Here is a 19796-nt window from a genome sequence, read left to right as displayed (position 1 = left end):
AACCCTGACGGAGAGACTCAAACCTGCAGAGATGAACTGATGTGACCCGCGGGCGACGGCTGGACGGCTGCCAGAGGAAGCCTGTTTTAATGATTCTGCTACGTGCCGAGCGTGAGTGAAGACTTCAGGAGGATAAACACGCCTGGAGAAAGTGTGAGGTCTGAAAAGAGCAGCACACCAGACATTTTGCCTTTTTTCTAAAATAACTACCTTTTTTTATTTAATACACAGTTGAAGTCAAACTTATTTCTGGTGGTGGTGGTGGTGGGGGGGTGGTAGAGTGTTTAATGTTGTTGAACAGATTCAAGAATTTTCTCAGTATACATTCATTCATTTTCTTGTCAGCTTAGTCCCTTTATTAATCTGGGGTCGCCACAGCGGAATGAACCGCCAACATATCCAGCAAGTTTTTACCCAGCGGATGCCCTTCCAGCCGCAACCCATCTCTGGGAAACATCCACACACACATCCACACACACACTCATACACTACGGACAATTTAGCCTACCCAATTCACCTGTAGCGCATGTCTTTGGACTGTGGGGGAAACCGGAGCACCCGGAGGAAACCCACGCGAAGGCAGGGAGAACATGCAAACTCCACACAGAAATGCAAACTGACCCAGCCGAGGCTCAAACCAGCGACCTTCTTGCTGTGAGGCGACAGCACTACCTACTGCGCCACTCTAGTGAATGTGCATGTCCGTGGGTGGGGCTGTGTCGGTGTGGTAATGTGGGCTGGTGTGGCTACAGTGCCAGGGCTGAATTTTAGTCCCAGTCCGCCCCTGGCTCCACCGGACAATGGTGGTTTGCCATTCCAAGGTTGGAGGACAGTCCTTACCCCAAGGTGGAGGAATTCAAGTGTCTCAGGGTTTTGTTCCCGAGTGAGGGAAGAATGGAACTTGAGATTGACAGGCGGATCGGTGCAGCGGCAGTAGTAATGCGGTCGATGTACCGGTCTGTTGTGGTAAAGAAGGAGCTGAGCCGAAAGGCAAAGCTCTCGATTTACTGGTCAACCTACTCTCACCTATGCTTATGAGCTTTGGATCATGACCGAAAGGACAAAATCTCGGATACAAGTGGCCGAAATGAGTTTCCTTCACAGAGTGGCAGGGCGCAAGCTTATAAACAGGGCGAGGAGCTAGGTCACCCGGGAGGAGCTCAGTGTAGAGCCGCTGCCCCTCCAAATCGAGAAGTCAGCTGAGGTGGCTCGGGCATCTGTTTTGGGTGCCTACTGGACGCCTACCTAGGGAGGTGTTCCAGGCATGTCCCACTGGGAGGAGGTCTTGGGGAAGACCCAGGACACGCTGGAGGGACTATGTCTCTTGGCTGGCCTGGGAACGCCATGGGATCCCCCTAGAGGAGCTGGAGGAAGTGTCTGGGGATAGGGAAGTCTGGGGTTCTCTCCTAAGACTGCTGCCCCCGCGACCCGGCCCCAGATAAGTGGATGAAAATGAATGAATGAATGAATAAATGAATGTATGAGTGTGTGTGCGAATGAGTGTGTTTGGATGTTTCCCAGGAAACTGTTGGTGGTGGAAAGTTGGTGGTTCATTCCTTTGTGGTGACCCCTGATAAACAAGAGGCTAAGCTGAAGGAAAATTAATAAATAAATGAATGAAGTGTTGCTATTTGTTTACCAAATAAAATATGAATCTACTTTTACTTTAAAAAGTCATGTTCATTTAATGTTAGTTGACTCAAAAAAAATCGAAATAGGATTTTTTTCTAAGCTCACTTAAAGACAGATGTTACTCGGCAGGAATACTTGATTTTGATTGTCTAAATCAGCACTCCTCTTCAAATATTTATAGCTTATACTTCAGGTCAAATCAATATTTCATGTTCATGCATTCATTCATTGTATAAGCAGCTTCCCCATGCAGCTACAGAAAGCCTTTTTACTTTAGTTTCCCAAGTTAAGCTACTTGTGGACGTTTCATATACAGTTGAAGTCAAAATTATTCGTTATTCGTTCACCTCACAGCAAGAAGGTCGCTGGTTCGAGTCCTGGCTGGGTCATTTGGCATTTTTTGTGTGGAGTTTGCATGTTCTCCCAGTGTTGGCGTGGGTTTCCTCCGGGTGCTCCGATTTCCCCCACAGTCCAAACACATGCGCTATAGGGGGATTGAATAAGCTAAATTGGCCTTCAAGAGTTCACACTTAGCTGATGATTGTTTTTAAAGCTTGTTTAGCATGCCGTCTCATAAGATCCTCGAGCCCGGGGCTCCCTCCCGTTTGCAAGGCGAGAGGGGAGTTTGAGCTCAGGTAGATCTTGAGAACTCCCCTGATGTAGTAGCTAATGAACAGATAGTGATCGCTCTTAAGAGATAACCATTTACTAGGAGCATGTCTATGGTGCCTTTTTATATGAGTAAATTAACTTAAGTTGCATGTTTTTGAAGGTGGGAGGAAATGTCAGCTGGCTTGGTAAGGACTAGAACCAGAGACGTTCTTGCTGTGAGGCAACAGTGCTAACCACTGGGCCACCGTGCCACCCATCTAGGAAAGGAGGAAGAGTAGGGGTGGAAGGGGGGATTCTTCAAAACGAAGATGCTGTTATATGGAACTTGGGGTACTCATAGTGGCTTAGGAATCGTCTGATTGGTGAATCATAAATTGAATGATGCGGGGCCGGCTGCAAGCAATCATAAGCACGTGATCCTCTCGAAATGAGTTCATACATAAACTTCACGTAGTGCATGAGTGTGTTTGAATGTGAGAGCGTATGTGTATGATTTTGCTGTAAGTAATGAGGGATTGCGCTGTTTGGGGTTTTTCTGGTCTGGAGGGCAGGAACTCGCAGGAATGTAAACAGAAAAGCCTGTTAATGAAGCCGTACGGGAATGCGGAAGAGTGACACGCGAGCATCAACACCCACATAAACACACACGCTTTACAGTAAGGGGCGTACAGTATCTCACAGACACATCTACTGCCAGACATTCAGACGGTGCTTGAAGTCAAAATTATTAGCCATCCTACACTGTAAAACGCAATTCGTTTATCAGTTCAGTATGGCATGATCAGAGCTAAAACAAAGTTATCCTTTGGATTTGGAAGAAAAATGTTAGGCCTGTTTTTTTCTGACTGGCTTCTCAGACTCACCTCCGCTTTACATTTGGAAAGAATAATTATGAGTTCACAGTTAAAAAGTGTTTACAACTGGTTTTTAGACAACAAACTTTCTGTACACATGGGTAAAACAGAGGCTATTTTATTTGCTTCAAGAGTGAAATTAAAAAAAGATGATAATTTTGTAGTTAAAATTAATGATTGGAAAATTCAGTCAAAAAATGTGATAAACTATTTGGGTTGCTTAATAGATAATAAATTATCAGGAGATGCTATGGCAAAAAAGTTATTACGAAGATTTGTGGAAAAATTAGGTTTTTAGCAAGGCAATCTGATCTTTTGGATGTTCATTCTTTACAATTGTTGGCAGGAGCTTTAATTCAACCTCATTTTGATTATGCTACCTCATTTTGGTACAGTAGCTGCTCACAAAATTTGAAGGAGAAATTGCAAAAGGCACAAAATAAATTAGTACGAATAATTTAAAAAATGCATCCTAGAGCACATTTGCACAAAGAGTCTTTTAATAAATGAGGTATGTTAACTGTTAGTAATAGAGTGTGTTTTTTAAAACTGGGAATGGTACGTAAAATGTTTAATAATGTGGTTCCTAGGTATTTGATTAATTATTTTCAAATGGTGAGGCAACAGCATTCATACAGTACTAGGAGTTGGGATTTTAATATTTGTTTATTTAAATTTAGAAGTTTAGTGGGGAAAAATATGTTTTTATATACAAGTGCAATCATGTGGAACAAACTACCAAAATCAATCAAGGAAATAAAAGATTTAAGGTTGTTCAAAAAAGCTATTAAAAGATGGTTGTTTGATGAGGATAATTAGTTTGCATGGTGGACGAGGATCTTTTAAATTATATCTTACTTGAGTGTGAATAGGTTTGCGGCTGGAAGGCCATTGGCTGTGTGGAACATGTGCTGGATAGGTTGGCTGTTCGTACCGCTGTGGCGACTGTTTTGTTTTATTCTTCATTAGTATTTTGAAACCATACATTGTTTTTATTTAACAGAGGACCACAATGGAAATAAGCCCAGGGCTTTATTGTGTTTTTATCCTCGACAGTTTTTTTTAACAAAGTGTATGGAATACTTTTTGTACAGTTTGTCTAAAATCTGTCAAATAAAATTCAATTCAATTCAATTCAATTCAATTTTTTCAATTCAGCTTCATTTGTATAGCGCTTTTACAATTGTGTCAAAACGATTGTGTCAAAGCAGCTTCACATAAAAGATCATAGTAAATTGGAGTGTTTAAGTTCAGTTCAGTTCAGTGTGGTTTAATAATCACTACTGAGGGTCTAAACACTGAAGGGCAAATCCAGCGATTCGTAGCTCTTCCGATCCCACACCATGCAAGCTAGTGGCGACAGCGGAATAAGATATACCACCTCTGGGAACTCTGCGAAATTTGATAAAATGTGGGATCCAGTCTTTTTTTTCTGAAACATCATAAAGACTAGTGTCGTTTTTTTTTCTCTCTCTACATCCATTGCTGTGTGTTTTTGTAGGTCATATATGTTTTGTATCTGGCCGTTTTCTCTTGTTTCTTGCTTTACATTTTGCATTATTGTTTCATGATGGGTTTATCTGTCTGTTCTTTGTTTTTCTGTCTGCAAAAGTTATAATAAAAAAAGCGATTAGTTGACTTTACTTAAATAACGAGAGTAAACTGGTTGCCTTATGATTATTAAGTGAACAAACTATAGTTGAAGTCAGAATTATTAGCCCCTTTTGAATTTCTTTTTCTTTATTAAATATTTCCTAAATTATGTTAAACAGAGCACGGAAATTTTCACAGTACGTCTGATAATATTTTTTCTTCTGGGGAAAGTCTTATTTGTTTTATTTCGGCAAGAATAAAAGCAGTTTTGAATTTTTTTAACACCATTTTAAGGACAAAATTATTAACCCCGTTAAGCTATATTTTTTGCTGATAGTCTACAGATCAAACCATCGTTATACAATAACTTGTCTAATTACCCTACCCTGCCTAGTTAACCTAATTAACCCAATTAAGCTTTTACATGTCAATTTAAGCTGTATAGAAGTGTCTTGAAAAATATCTAGTCTAATATTATTTGCTGTAATTATGACAAAGATTATTAAAACGTTATTAAAACGTTTAATATAAAAATAAAAAAGTTATTTAAACTATTGTTTAGAAATGTGTTGAAAAAAATCTCTCCGTTAAACAGAAATTGGGGAGAAAATAAACAGGGGGGCGAATAATTCTGACTTCAATTGTATGTGCATAATTATAAAAGTTAAAATTAAGCAATGGGCTTACTCATTCATTCATTCATTCATTCATTCTTCTTTGGCTAAGTCTCTATTTCAGGGGCCTAGTATTCAGGCATTTTCTTACACAGCAGACGCCCTTCCAGCAGCAACCCAGTATTGGAAAACACCCATGCACTCTCACATATATACACACACACACACTCATAAACTACGGCCAATTTAGCTAACCCAATCCCCCTATAGCACATGTGTTTGGACTGTTGGGGAAACCAGAGCACCCAGAAGAAACCCACACCAACATAGGGAGAGCATGCAACAGACATTGCAACTGGCTCAGCCCGAACTCGAACCAGTAACCTTCTTGCTGTGCTAACCACCGACAAATATACAGCCAGACAAAATAAAAAGGAAATCGGCTTTGCTGATAAACCATTTTGTAGACAATCAGAGCATTCAGCATCCTCCAAAACAACACAGCAATAATATTTAGTTTGATTGTTTGATAAGAGGAGCGGAGTAGATTTTGCCTCACGACATTGTTTGTTTTTGACTGCGATATGAAACAAACTCTGCTAACCCTGCCTGACTGAACACTGATTAAATATTGATAAACTAATAATTAAACTGACAAACTTAGTCTCAAATAGCCTTATAAGATGCATTTTATGTTTATGTTTCATCATCTGATATTACAAAACATTCACTTGGCTTATTTGTGTTTGTTTGTTTTAAATTATAGTCTATCTGTTCTCAGTAATATTCTGTATTTACTCATTTAAATTAAGGATGAATGATCTTATGCGTCACGGTGGCCCAGTGGGTAGCACAATCACCTCATGGCAAGAAGGTCGCTGGTTCGTGCTTGGCTGGTTCAGTTGTGTGGAGTTTGCATGTTCTCCCTGTGTTGGCGTGGGTTTCCTCCGGGTGCTGCGATTTCCCCCACAAGTCCAAACACATGCGCTATTGGTGAATTCGGTGGTGACCCCTGATGAATAAAAGGTACTACGCTGAAAAGCACATGAATGAATGAATGATCCTGCACTGCGTTTATTAATCAAAGTTTAATGTTTATGATTAAAATCAGAAGTTTTGTGTAGAGCTCATTCTGGGGACCGCGATTTACGTGGCTGGAGGTACGTATGGCTGCATTTAATCGCCACGGTGTCATGAACCGCCAACTTATCCAGCATATGGTAGCACAATCGCATCATGGTAAGAAGGTCGCTGGTTCGAGCCTTGGCTGGGTCGGTTGGCGTTTCTGTGTGGAGTTTGCATGTTCTCCCCATGTTGGCGTGGTTTTCCTCCGGGTGCTCTGGTTTCTCCCACAGTCCAAACACATGCGGTACAAGTGAATTGGGTAGGCTAAATTGTCCATAGTGTATGAGTGTGTATGCGTGTGAATGAGTGTGTTTGGGTGTTTCCTAGTGATGGGTTGCAGATGGAAGGGCGTCCGCTGCGTAAAACATGTGCTGGGTAAGTTGTCGGTTCATTCCGCTGTGGTGTCCCCTGATTAATAAAGGGACTAAGCTAATGGAAAATGAATAAGGCATTTGCTAATTTTTGTTCACTTAATAAAAACTGAACCTTTTTATTTTTATGTATTTTCTCTTGTTTAAAAATTGAGAGAATTTATTATAAGAGTAATTTTTACAAAATAAATTTATAAAAAAACAGGAAGATTAAAATGAGTTAGATTTACAGTAGTTTGTAGTAAAATTTGCGACAATAATTGTACTGACAAATGGTAAAAATGGTTTACATCAAAAATAAATGAGATAACATTAAAACCTTTTTTTTTTCCTTCAAGCAGTTATGAAAAGTCTCAGTGGGGAAAAAAACCTTGTACAGCCAAATCTGCAAGACTTCCTCTTTCAAAACCAGCAAATTAGGTCAAAAGTCAGTAAAAGCAGGACTCGCTCCGTATGCATTGTTTGCACAGATTCACACACACAAACTCTGGAGTGCACAGAGAGGCTATTGTCATGCTGCATACCACACACACACACACACACACACACATACACACACACATATACACACATACACAAGTTAAAAAGCTTGACTCATAAGCTTTTTAATAGTTGTTTATAATAATCATCAAAGCTATTATTTAAAACTCAACTTTATAAAAATGTATTAAAAAATAAAAACATAATTATTGTTAATGATAATAAACTTCTTTATTTAAATATACATAAATATATATATAAACAGTTGAAGTCAGAATTATTTGCCCCCCCCCCCCCCTGAATTATTAATTATTAGCCCCCTTGTTTATTTTTTTGTCTAATTTCTGTTTAACGGAGAAAAAAATTCTTCAACACATTTCTGATCATAATAGTTTTAAAAACTCATTTCTAATAACTGATTTATTTTATCTTTGCCATGATGACAGTAAATAATATTAGACTAGATATATAGTCTAATACAGCTTAAGTGGCATTTAAAGGCTTAACTAGGTTAATTAGGTTAACTAGGCCGGTTAGGGTAATTAGTCAAGTTATTGTATAATGATGGTTTGTTCTGTAGACTATCGAATACAAATATTGCTTAAAGGGGTTAATAATATTGACCTAAAAATGGCTTTAACAAGTTTAAAACTGCTTTTATTCTAGCTAAATAAAACAAATAAGACTTTCTCCAGAAGAAAAAATGTGATCAGACATACTGTGAAAATTTCCTTGCTCTCTTAATCATCATTTGGAAAATTTTCAAAAAAGAAAAAAAAATTCAAACGGGGCTAATAATTCTGACTTCAACTATATATATATATATATATATATATATATATAATTATTAATAAGTACATCCCTTAATGCTTTCAGATCATTAAAATAGAGCCCACTGATTGACTGACTGATTGACCGATCGACTGACTGACTGACTGACTGACTGACCGATTGACTGACCCACCCTCCTCCTTCCTTAAACCATACCTGTCAACATTGGGATGTGAAAATAAGGGATATGCCCACCATAACACACCCTCACCAGGTTATGAAATCCCATTAACCTTTTTTTCACTGTATAACTTACACATTCTGAGTAAATAGCAGCAAATGAATCTCATTTATTTAGATTTTTCGTTTGATTTACATTAAAAACAACAGAGGCGTCACTTTAAAAATGCACACATCTAATGTTTTAATAAAAATCATTCGATTGCTTTCCTAAATTTTTATGCTCATTTAGGACAAAATTAGTTGTGTTTGAAAAAAACCCCACCAAGATCGACAACTTTAGATGTTATTATTGTTATTAATTATGTGTATATGTCTGGGGGCGAAGCAGTGGTGCAGTAGGTAGTACTGTTGCCCCACCGCTAGAAGGTCGCTGGGTCGCTGGTTCGAGCCTCGGCTCAGTTGGCGTTTCTGTGTGGAGTTTGCATGTTCTCCCTGCATTCGCGTGGGTTTCCTTCGGGTGCTCCGGTTTCCCCCACAGTCCAAAGACATGCGGTACAGGTAAATTGGGTAGGCTGTTTTCAAAAGCACCAATTGACCAGCGCCCACCCAATTCCTTAAACTGAATCAACAGTTTTAAAAAGCAATGCAGAACGTTTACCACGTTTTCAGATTTTACCATGTTCTCACCCTGTTATTTACTTGTTTATTTTATTTTTTGGCTTCTGTTTTTTTTTCTTTTCTGCTTTCTGGAACTGGAACTCGAACCCAGTCATCACGGTCAGCTCCTCACTGCATCTCAAGTCATACGTACATGGCGAGCTACTGGAAAAACTGGTGAAAGCCATCCATACAGAGGTAAGCTGTCAGCTGGTAAGCACGAAAAGGAATGGCATCAAACCGCCACATGGCGTTCAATTTAAAGACGAAATACAGCCATATGTACCTCTGGCTACATAATTCCTGATCTCCAGAAATGCATATAGGGCTGCATTTGCAGAATGAGCCCGTGTTGGAGTTATTAGCTCTCAGCAATATTCTGCTATTGTTAGTTTTTTAGTTATTTTGTTATTAGTTCTCAGCAATATTTTAGCATTATTAATAATCCTCATATTAAGTGCTCAATTAAAGTGTGATTTAAGGAGGGTCTCAAGAGTTCTGTTGATTTAACTTTAATACAATAAAGCAAGTCAAATCTGCGGCCTGTTTAAAGCTTTAACTTGGCAAATATTAAAGAGATTAAAATAAATCGGTCAAAGCTCTGAAATCGCAGCATTTTCTAATCTCATTTACTGCACATATTTTCTGTTAAACAGTGCTTAACCACAGTTTAGTCTTATTTTTGTGTGTTTGTTTTATTAATTAGTATTGTTCTGTTCATATATATGAACTGAAAGGTTTTAATTTTGGATATTTTAGGTTATTTTCATGTAAATTAAACAAAAATGAGAGAAAAGGAAACCCTTCTTGACATATTCTGAAACATGATATATATATATATATATATATATATATATATATATATATATATATATATATATATATATATATATATATATATATATATATATATATATATATATATATATATATATATATATATATATATATATATATGCGCGTGTCTGTGTACTGTATGTAATATATGCCCTGGGGAAAAAAAAAAATATATATATATATATATATATATAAAACAACATATATGATTATATACATATATACACACACACACACACACACACACACACACACACACACACACATACATACATACATACATACATACATACATATATATATATATATATGTATATATATATATATATATATATATATATATATATATATATATATATATATATATATATATATATATGTATATGTACATGTGTATATATATATGTATATGTATGTATATATATATATATATATATATATATATATATATATATATATATGTATGTATGTATATGTGTATATATATGTATGTATGTATGTATATGTGTATATATATGTATATGTATGTGTGTATATATATATATACATATATATATATATATATATATGTGTGTGTGTGTGTGTGTGTGTGTGTATATGTATATAATCATATATGCTGTTTTATATATATATATATATATATATATATATATATATATATATATATATATATATATATATATATATATAACAAGAAAAAGAAAATAAATGAATAATAATATTAATAATAATAATAATAAAAATAATAATAATAATAATACATTTTAAGCGGGACAGTGTCTCAGTGGTTAGCACTGTAGCCTTACAACAAGGTCGCCTGTTCCAATCCCGGCTGGGTCATGTTCTCCCCGTGTTGGCGTGGGTTTCTTCCGGGTGCTCCGGTTTCCTCCACAGTCCAAACACATGCACCATAGGTGATTTGAATAAGCTAAATGGTCCGTAGTGTATGAGTGTGTGTGTGAATATGAGAGTATATGGGTGTTCATCTTGTACACTCTGAGGGTGAGCAAAAGAGCTGCAGTTTTTAGTTAACTGTCCCTTTAAGGCCACATTAGCATTGGCGTATGTGTGTTTTTTGTGCATCTAAGCCTCTTTTGGGCCTCAGCATGACTGTGACCTTGCGTGTGAACTCTGATCTGCAGCTCAGACTCTTTTCACTGTCCTTCAGTGAATCACACACACTCCACTGGCCCTCAGACACACATTTGAGGATTACAAATGGTCATGCAAATGACCATAGTAGGGGGGCAGTGAGATACAGTTGAACTCAAAATTATTCGCCCTCATGAGAATGTTTTTTCTTTTTCAAAATTTTCCCAGATCATTTTAGCAGAGCAAGGAATTTTTTCACATTATTTCCTATACTAATTTTTCATCTGGAGAACGCTTTATTTGTTTTGGTTACAATAAAACCAAAATAATAAAAGCCGTTTTTAATTTTTAAAATCCAAATAAAATATTTGTTTTGGATTGTCTACAGAACAAACCACTCATATCCTTGCCTAGTTACCCTAATTAACCTAGTTAAGCCTTTAAATGTCACTTTAAACTGAATACTAGTATCTTGAACAATATCTAGTCAAATATTATTTACTGTCATCATGACAAAGATAAAAGAAATCAGTTATTAGAAATGAGTTATTAAACTATTATGTCTAGAAAATAATCTCCTTCAACTCTACATGTTACTTAAAGGGTCAGTTCACCCAGTGTTTATACTATTTGTGTTCTTACAATGGAAGTTAAAGGGTGCTTTTTTTCAGCACTCTTCAGAATATTTTGTTTTGTGTTCAACAGATAAAAGAAACTCATAAACGTTTACAACCACTTGAGTCTGAATAAATGATGAGTAACTGCATTCAAAATACAATTAAATCCAAAACACTACACTAAAAAGTACTGCAAAACTTGCTGGCAATTTTGGTTGCCAGATTGGTTGCAAAATAGATTTATGGTAACTTACTGACAATTTTGGTTGCCAGTTGCAAAATACATTTACAATAACTTATTGTAACTTAAAACTTTACTGTAACTTACTGATATTTTTGGTTGCCAGTTTGGTTGCAAAAATAATTTATATTAACTTACTGAAATTTTTGGTTGCAAAATACATTTACAGTAACTGATTGTAACTCAAAACTTTACTGTAACTTGCTGACAATTTCTGTTGCCAGATTGGTTGCAAAATACATTTACTGTAAGTTATTGTAACTTAAAGCTTTACTGTACCTTACTGACAAATTTGGTTGCCAGTTTGGTTGCAAAATACATTTACAGTAACTTATTGACAATTTTGGTTGCCAGTTTGGTTACAAAATACACTTACAGTAACTTGCTGGTAATTTTGGTTGCAAAATAAATTTACAATAACTTACTGACAATTTTGGTTGCCAGATTGGTTGCAAAATACATTTACAGTAAATTATTGTAACTTTAAGCTTTACTGTAACTTACTGACAATTTTGGTTGCCAGTTTGGTTACAAAATACATTTATATTAACTTACTGAAATTTTTGGTTGCAAAATACCTTTACAGTAACTGATTGTAACAAAACTTTACTGTCACTTGCTGACAATTTTTTTTTACCAGATTGGTTGCAAAATACATTTACAGTAACTTACTGTAACTCAAAACTTTACTGTAACTTGCTGACAATTTTTGTTGCCAGATTGGTTGCAAAATACCTTTACAGTAAATTATTGTAACTTAAAGCTTTTCTGTAACTTACTGACAATTTTGGTGGCAGTTTGGTTGCAAAATACATTTACAGTAAGGTATTGACAATTTTGGTTGCCAGTTTGGTTATAAAATACACTTACAGTAACTTGTTGGTAATTTTGGTTGCAAAATACATTTACAATAACTTACTGGCAATTTTGGTTGCCAGTTTGGTTGCAAAATACATTTATGGTAACTTTCTGACAAATTTGGTTGCCAGTTGCAAAATACATTTATAGTAACTTATTGTAACTTAAAACTTTACTGTAACTTACTGACAATTTTTTTTTTTTTTTTTTTTTTTTGCCAGATTGGTTGCAAAATAAATTTATAGTAATGTACTGAAATTTTTGGTTGCAGGTTTGGTTGCAAAATAAATTTACAATAACTTACTGACAATTTTGGTTGCCAGTTGAAAATGAAATTGTCCTCATCATTTATTCAGACTCAAGTGGTTGTAAACTTTTATGAGTTTCTTTCATCTGTTGAACACAAAGCAAGTTATTCTGAAGAGTGCTGAAAAATTATTTCATATATTAACTATGGCACCTAATATTAACTTAGTAACTGTAATGAATGTGACTTTTCCGATTTTAATATGCTAACTAAAATTTTAAAATTCAATTACATTTAATTAGGTTGAAACATTTGTTTACTCTGAACATTTGATAAACCGTTTTTTTTTATCATACCTGTTCATCACTTATTATTATTCACCTATTGTGATAATACTGTACATGAAAAGCTTCATCAATTCTCTAAAACATGCACATTTGACATCACCATAACCCTAAAATACAGCATGCACACAGTTGACAGACAGATACTTACTTTAGTCCTTCCATTAATTATGTAGTTTCCCAGTTTCCCATTGCAATTCCTGACCAGGTCATCCATGCGGCTCATCAAGAAGCAGATTTTCTCGCATCCAGGCTCCTTCCCCTCAATCCAGGTGATTTTATCCCCCCGTATGTCCTTCGAAGAGTCACTTTTCTGACTGACCAGCTGACCGTCAGTGAATTTACCCGTCTGATGAAGAGCCTTCACATCCTCCAAAATGGACAGTCCCATGTCTTCCCCCAGAAAGTTGTCCACCACACAGATGCCATGCTTGTTCATACATGGGATTATATAATCGGTGGCCAGCTTCTGTGTGTGGGGTTTGGCTTTCAGATCAGCTTCTGAGCTGCAGATCAGGTTGTTTTTCTCTGGATGGGCAGTTTTGGGGTGCTGTTGTTGGGTTTGGGGCACAGTGTTGTGTTTGTCAGCCTCTCTGCAGGTGAGTTTGTGCTTTTTCCAGTGCTCCTTTTGATGCTCTTTGCTGCAGTAAAATGAGATCCTGCACCTACCGCATTTTAGCAGGTTTTCCATCTTCCCACACAGCTCGCAGTACTGCTTATCCCCGTCGGGATCCAGAACTGTCGGGCACTTCTCCATGTCACCGACCCTTTAAATCCGGTGCTTCCACCGGTCAACTTTCACGCACAACGCGTCAGCATCAACATATACGAACGAACAACCGCGTCCGTTCATCACGGTAAGATATTCCCGTTAAATAAACCACAGGGGTCGGGATCGACACCGTGCAGCGCGCGCGCTCCATCCCGCTGCGCTCTCCTCTACAAGCGCGTGGCTGTGTTGCTCTGCGTTCTGCACGTCGCAAGTACAAACCAAACCTCTGACGTCACTGAGGGAGGGCGTGGTTACAGATGTGACATGATAAATACGCCCCGCCTCGCTTCATTCACATTTCACACACTACTGAAGGCGGGAGAAGAAGGGAGTTTGTGTGTTTTGAGAAACATCTGTCATACTCAGAAGGATCTTAAAAATATTAATGTCTTTGTTAGTAGTAAGGAGGTCTAATTGGTAAGGATTTAGAGTACTAAAGCTAAAGCTGAAGGTTTTAGTTATGCTCAGAGGGGGTTTAAGAGAATCGGATTCAGTTGCTTTTGTGAGCTGTGATTAAAATGACAAGATAACTTTAAATGACATATGCCTATATATTATTACCTAAAATGTTTAAATAGTTTATCTCATAGATTACCCTAAAGGTACAAAAGTATATATATATATATATATATATATATATATATATATATATATATATATATATATATATATATATATATATATATATATATATACACACACACACACAAATACATATATACATATACATATATATATGTATATTTATATATATATACATACATACGTATATATACATATATATATGTATATGTATATATACGTATGTATTAAGGGTGGAGCCGAACCCGAATACGGTATTCGGAAAGGCACGAATAGCGTGTTTTTACGAATACTTGATTCGAACAAATACTTGAAATATTATTTGTATTCGGGAGCAAGGAAAACACTATATCAAAAATCAGCGTTTCCTCATGAGACCACAGTGCATGCCCGCGTGAGTGAGTGAGTGAGTGAGTGAGAAAGAGAGAGAGAGAGAGAGAGAGAGAGAGAGAGAGACGCTCAGTGCAAAACGCGCCAAAGCCCGAAACTGAAAGAGACACGTGACTTTTAAGGGGTTGTTTCATATGGATTTATTAATCATTCTTACTGTTCAGTGATCACAAACTGCCGTAGTTTATTAAAGACACAAATCTCTCACTGCACGACAGCTGCGCGCCTTCAGCAGACCTCCTCATTCCTGCAGCACGAGAGCTTTATGATTGTTTATGCGCGCCAAAAGTGGCGGATCTGTCCGGTAAAATATCTGACTGCGTTTTACCGCATCCCTAAGGACTGTTTGGCGAAATATTTGACTGCATGTCACTGCATAACAAACCACTGAAAGGATATAACTTTAGAACTCATCAGAGCAGGCAACGTTTCTCCAATCTTCTATTGTCCAGTTTTGGTGAGCCTGTGTGAATTGTAGCCTCAGTTTCCTGTTCTTAGCTGACAGGAGCGGCACCTGGTGTGGTCTTCTGCTGCTGTAGCCCATCCGCCTCAAGGTTGGACGTGTTGTGTGTTCAGAGATGCTCTTCTGCAGACCTCGGTTGTAGCGAGTGCTTATTTGAGTTACTGTTGCTTTTCTATCAGCTGGAACCAGTCTCAATCCATTCAAGCACCTTTAGGATGTGGTGGAATGGGAGATTCGGATCATGGACCAAATCTGCAGCAACTGTGTGATGCTATCATGTCAATATGGACCAAAAAAAGAATGAAAAGTGCATGATCTTCTAATTGTTGGTGGGATGGAGTTCCATTCCCTAGCAGCTCTCACTGAAAATACAGATTGACTGAATTTACTTTTTTTGAGAGGAATAATGCAGTCTCCTCTGTCACCTCCTCTAGTAGTTCGGTGAGCAGTCGTTCTAATATTTACAAACTGATTTAATGGTGAAGTCGGGTTATGTAAAGTCTTAAACATTAAACAGATATGCACATATATAATTAAGTTTTCCCAACTAAGCAGGTTGTATTTCTTTAATATTAAACAATGGTGATATTGAACTGATTTCTTATCAAGGGTTTTTATGGATTGTTTGTATAAAGATTCAAGTGGCTTCAGAATAGTGATGCTGGCTTGGGACCAAGTGGTTAAACAATAAGTGATGTGCGAAATGATCATGGAGTGATGATAGATTAGGGCAGCCTCTCATAACATCTGATCACGACTAAATCTAAAATTTGCTAAACTGAATCTGACCCGGTTACACTGAATTCATACTGATCTTGGTAGTTCCTAATGGTTAGGAATAGATGGTTTTTGTTTGGTTACCAAAGCTAAAACAATGAAGTTTGGACTGTTTGAATGACATCTGTGTTAACTGTTCTGAAAAATGGTGGGGTAAATGTGTCAACCCAATGAGAAAGGGTTTACACATTTGCAAGACCTGTCTTCTGCTCTGCTGGGATAGTGATAATGAAAATGAAGTGGAACCTAGTTTCTTTAACCAGGCCAAAGCAAACAAGAAAAACTGTAAACAGCTACTAAATATTTTCAGTTCTTGAAAAGGGGCTCGGACTAAATCAGGGGTTTTCCATGAACCCTTGTAAGTGTTGAGGAAAACATCAAGAAACAACAACAACAACAAAATAGCTAAGAAAGATTAACCTAAATAAACATAAATCACACATGCGTCATATTAATTTTGAACAATGTAAACCAGTCTCTTAGTTTATGCAGTAAAATATAAGCATGCTTTTTTAATCTTAATGTCTGTGGCATCAAAATGACTGAAAAACTGCACACACACACACACACACACACACACACACACACACACACACACACACACACACACACACACACACACACAAAATCACTTCATTTGACAAGTTGCTTATGATGTGTATTGTAGCCCACTGCCCCCTGTAGGAGCACGCTGGCACTCATGCAGACAGTGAGGAGGCACGGGGCGGCACGTACACAGTTGGCATCAATCCTCCAGGCCAAAGTTCATGAGGAGGAACTGTAATCTGATATACTGTAATGTACTGCGCAATCAAAGCAGAGAGAGAGGGAGAGAGTGTGTGTGCAGGCCTGTGTGAGTGTCTTTGTGCATGTCTGTGTGTTTGGTTTGTGTGTCTTTGTGCAAGCTTATGTGTGAGTGTTTTTGTGTGCGGTGTGCCTGTGTGTACGTGCATGCCTGTGTGTATGTGTGTGTGTGTGTGTGTGTGAATGTTTGTGTGTGTGTGTGTGTGTGTGTGTGTGTGTGTGTGTGCGCGTGTGTGTGCGCGCGTGCGCGCGTGTGTGTTTGTGTGTGTGTGTTTGTGTAAGTTTTTTTTGCGCATGCCTGTGTGTTTGTGTATGTGTGTGAGTGCATGTCTGTGTGTTCTGCTGTGTGTTTGTGTGTGTGCATGCCTGTGTGTTCTGCTGTGTGCGTGTGTGTGTGTGTGTATGTGTGCATGCCTGTGTGTCTGAGTGTTTTTTTGTGTGCATGTGTGCATCTTTGTGTGTTCTGCTGTGTGTGTGTGTGTGTGTGTGTGCATGCCTGTGTGTCTGAGTGTTTTTTTGTGTGCATGTGTGCATCTTTGTGTGTTCTGCTGTGTGTGTGTGTGTGTGTGTGTGTGTGTGTGTGTGCATGCCTGTGTGTCTGAGTGTTTTTTTGTGTGCATGTGTGCATCTTTGTGTGTTCTGCTTTTGTGTGTGTGTGTGTGTGTGTGTGTGCATGCCTGTGTGTCTGAGTGTTTTTTTGTGTGCGTGTGTGCATCTTTGTGTGTTCTGCTGTGTGTGTGTGTGTGTGTGTGTGTGTGTGTCTGAGTGTTTTTGTGTCCCTGTGTGTGTGTGCTTGTCTGTGTGTGTAAGTGTTTTTGTGTGTTTTGTTTGTGTGTTTGGGTGTGTGTTTTTGTGTGCATGCTTGTGTGAGTGTGTGTGTGTGTGCATGTTTGTGTATGCAGACCTGTGCGTGTTTGTGTGCATGCCTGTGTGTTTGTTTGTTTGTGTGTGTGTGTGTTTGAGTGTTTTTGTGTGCCTGTGTGTGTGCGCGTGTGTGTATGTCTGTGTGTTCTGCTGTGTGTTTGTGTGTGTGTTTGAGTGTTTTTGTGTGTCTGTGTGTGTGCGTGAGTGTATGTATGTGTTCTGCTCTGTGTTTGTGTGTGTGCGTGCCTTTGTGTGAGTGTTTTTGTGTGCTATGTGCGTGTGTGTGTGTGTGTGCGTGCATGCCTGTGTGTCTGAGTGTTTTTGTGTGCCTGTGTGTGTGTGCTTGTCTGTGTGTGTTTGTGTGTGTTTTTGTGTGTATATGTGTGTGCATGTGTGTGTGCATGCTTGTGTGTGTGCATGCTTGTGTATGCAGACCTGTGCGTGTTTGTGTGCATGCCTGTGTATGTGTGTATAAGCGAGGGTGAGAGAAAAACACATTTAGGCTAACATGCAATAATTGAATCATATCGTGAACTGTGTCATGATTGAACCATATTCAAAATGGATCCACAATCAACATCTTGTCATATTCACTCATTAATTATTAATTAATTACTCTTTATTGTTTGTTGATTTAGTGAGATCCTCGTTGATTCTATTTGACAAGAGTCAAATATAATTGGACTGACTGAACAAATAATAGTTATCTGTTGCTTAATATAATCTGAATACCTACATAACAAAATAAAAAATAAAGAAATGTGTGAATAAATGAATTAATTGACTCATTTATTTATTTATTCACACATTTATTCATTATTTAAAATGTTATGTAGGTATTAAGCAATAAATAATCATTACTTTTTTAGTAAGGTCAATCATGTTTGACACTTGTTTTGTTTTTAACTCATTATTGGTTCAACAATACATACAATAACTTTTTGTGCATTTTTTGTGCAATTTATTATTATTGTTATTATTATTATTATTATTATTATTATTATTACCATCATTATTATTTTTATTTTTTATTATTATTTTTTATTATTATTATTATTATTATTATTATTATTATTACCATCATCATCATCATCATTATTTTATTATTATTTTATTATTATTATTATTATTATTATTATTATTATTACCATCATCATCATCATTATTATTATTATTATTATTATTATTATTATTATTATTATTATTATTATCTATTTATTTATTTACATATAAATATGTGTATTATTTATTTATTTGTTTGTTTAAAAACCATGTATAATCCTTAGGCATTTATTTTACTTATGAGGACTGGATTCACATTATATGACATTTTTTCCTTATCATTTTTATGGATTAAGAAAATATATATAAATATACAGTTGAAGTCAGAATTATTAGCCCCCCTTTGAATTTTGTCTTCTTTTCTAAATATTTCCTAAATGATGCTTAACAGAGCAGGGAAATTTTCACAGTATGTCTGACAATGTTTTTTCTTCTGGAGAAAGTCTTGTTTGTTTTATTTTGGCTAGAATAAAAGCAGTTTTTATTTTTTTTTAACACCATTTTAAGGTCAAAGTTATTAGCCCCTTTAAGCTATATTTTTTTCTCAGTAATCTACAAAACAAACCATCGTTATACAATAACTTGCCTAATTACCCTAACCTGCCTAGCTAACCTAATTAACCTAGGTAAGCCCTTAAATGTCACTTCAAGCGTAATAGAAGTGTCTAAAAAAACAAATATTATTTACTGTCATCATGGCAAAGATAAAATAAATCAGTTATTAGAAATAAGTTATCAACACTGTTTAGAAATGTGCTGAAATTTTTTCTCTCCGTTAAACAGGAATTGGGGGAAAAAATTATCAGGGGGGCTAATTATTCTGACTTCAATTGTATATAGTGTTATTTATGTGTGCACATTATGAATGCATGTATTCAGCATATAGTATTTCCCTTATTTCAATAATATTTGATTCTTAGAACAGATTTGTTTTGTAATGAAGACTAGACGTTT

The 19796-nt window shown here is 36.7% G+C and overlaps 2 protein-coding genes across 8 annotated transcripts in view; both read right to left on the bottom strand.

The window, feature by feature from the left end:
- Positions 1–14091, bottom strand: part of egln1a (egl-9 family hypoxia-inducible factor 1a) — a 70309-nt gene extending 56218 nt beyond the window's left edge. For all 7 annotated transcript variants that reach the window (XR_012388964.1, XR_012388963.1, XR_012388965.1 and 4 more), the window contains exon 1: positions 13280–14091. Coding sequence is in view for 4 of the 7 variants with exons in the window: in XM_002664235.9 (XP_002664281.2) it covers positions 13280–13885 (606 nt within the window). In the remaining 3 variants the exon portion in view is untranslated. The remainder of the gene's footprint in view (positions 1–13279) is intronic.
- LOC100331556 (signal induced proliferation associated 1 like 2) overlaps positions 1–19796 on the bottom strand; it is an 823625-nt gene that overhangs the window by 309031 nt on the left and 494798 nt on the right. The window lies entirely within an intron of this gene.

The sequence above is a fragment of the Danio rerio genome, chromosome 13, assembly GCF_049306965.1.
Source record: "Danio rerio strain Tuebingen ecotype United States chromosome 13, GRCz12tu, whole genome shotgun sequence".
Lineage (NCBI taxonomy): Eukaryota > Metazoa > Chordata > Actinopteri > Cypriniformes > Danionidae > Danio > Danio rerio.
The sequence above is the reverse complement of the archived record's forward strand: the minus strand, read 5'-3'. Positions and strand labels throughout refer to the sequence as shown.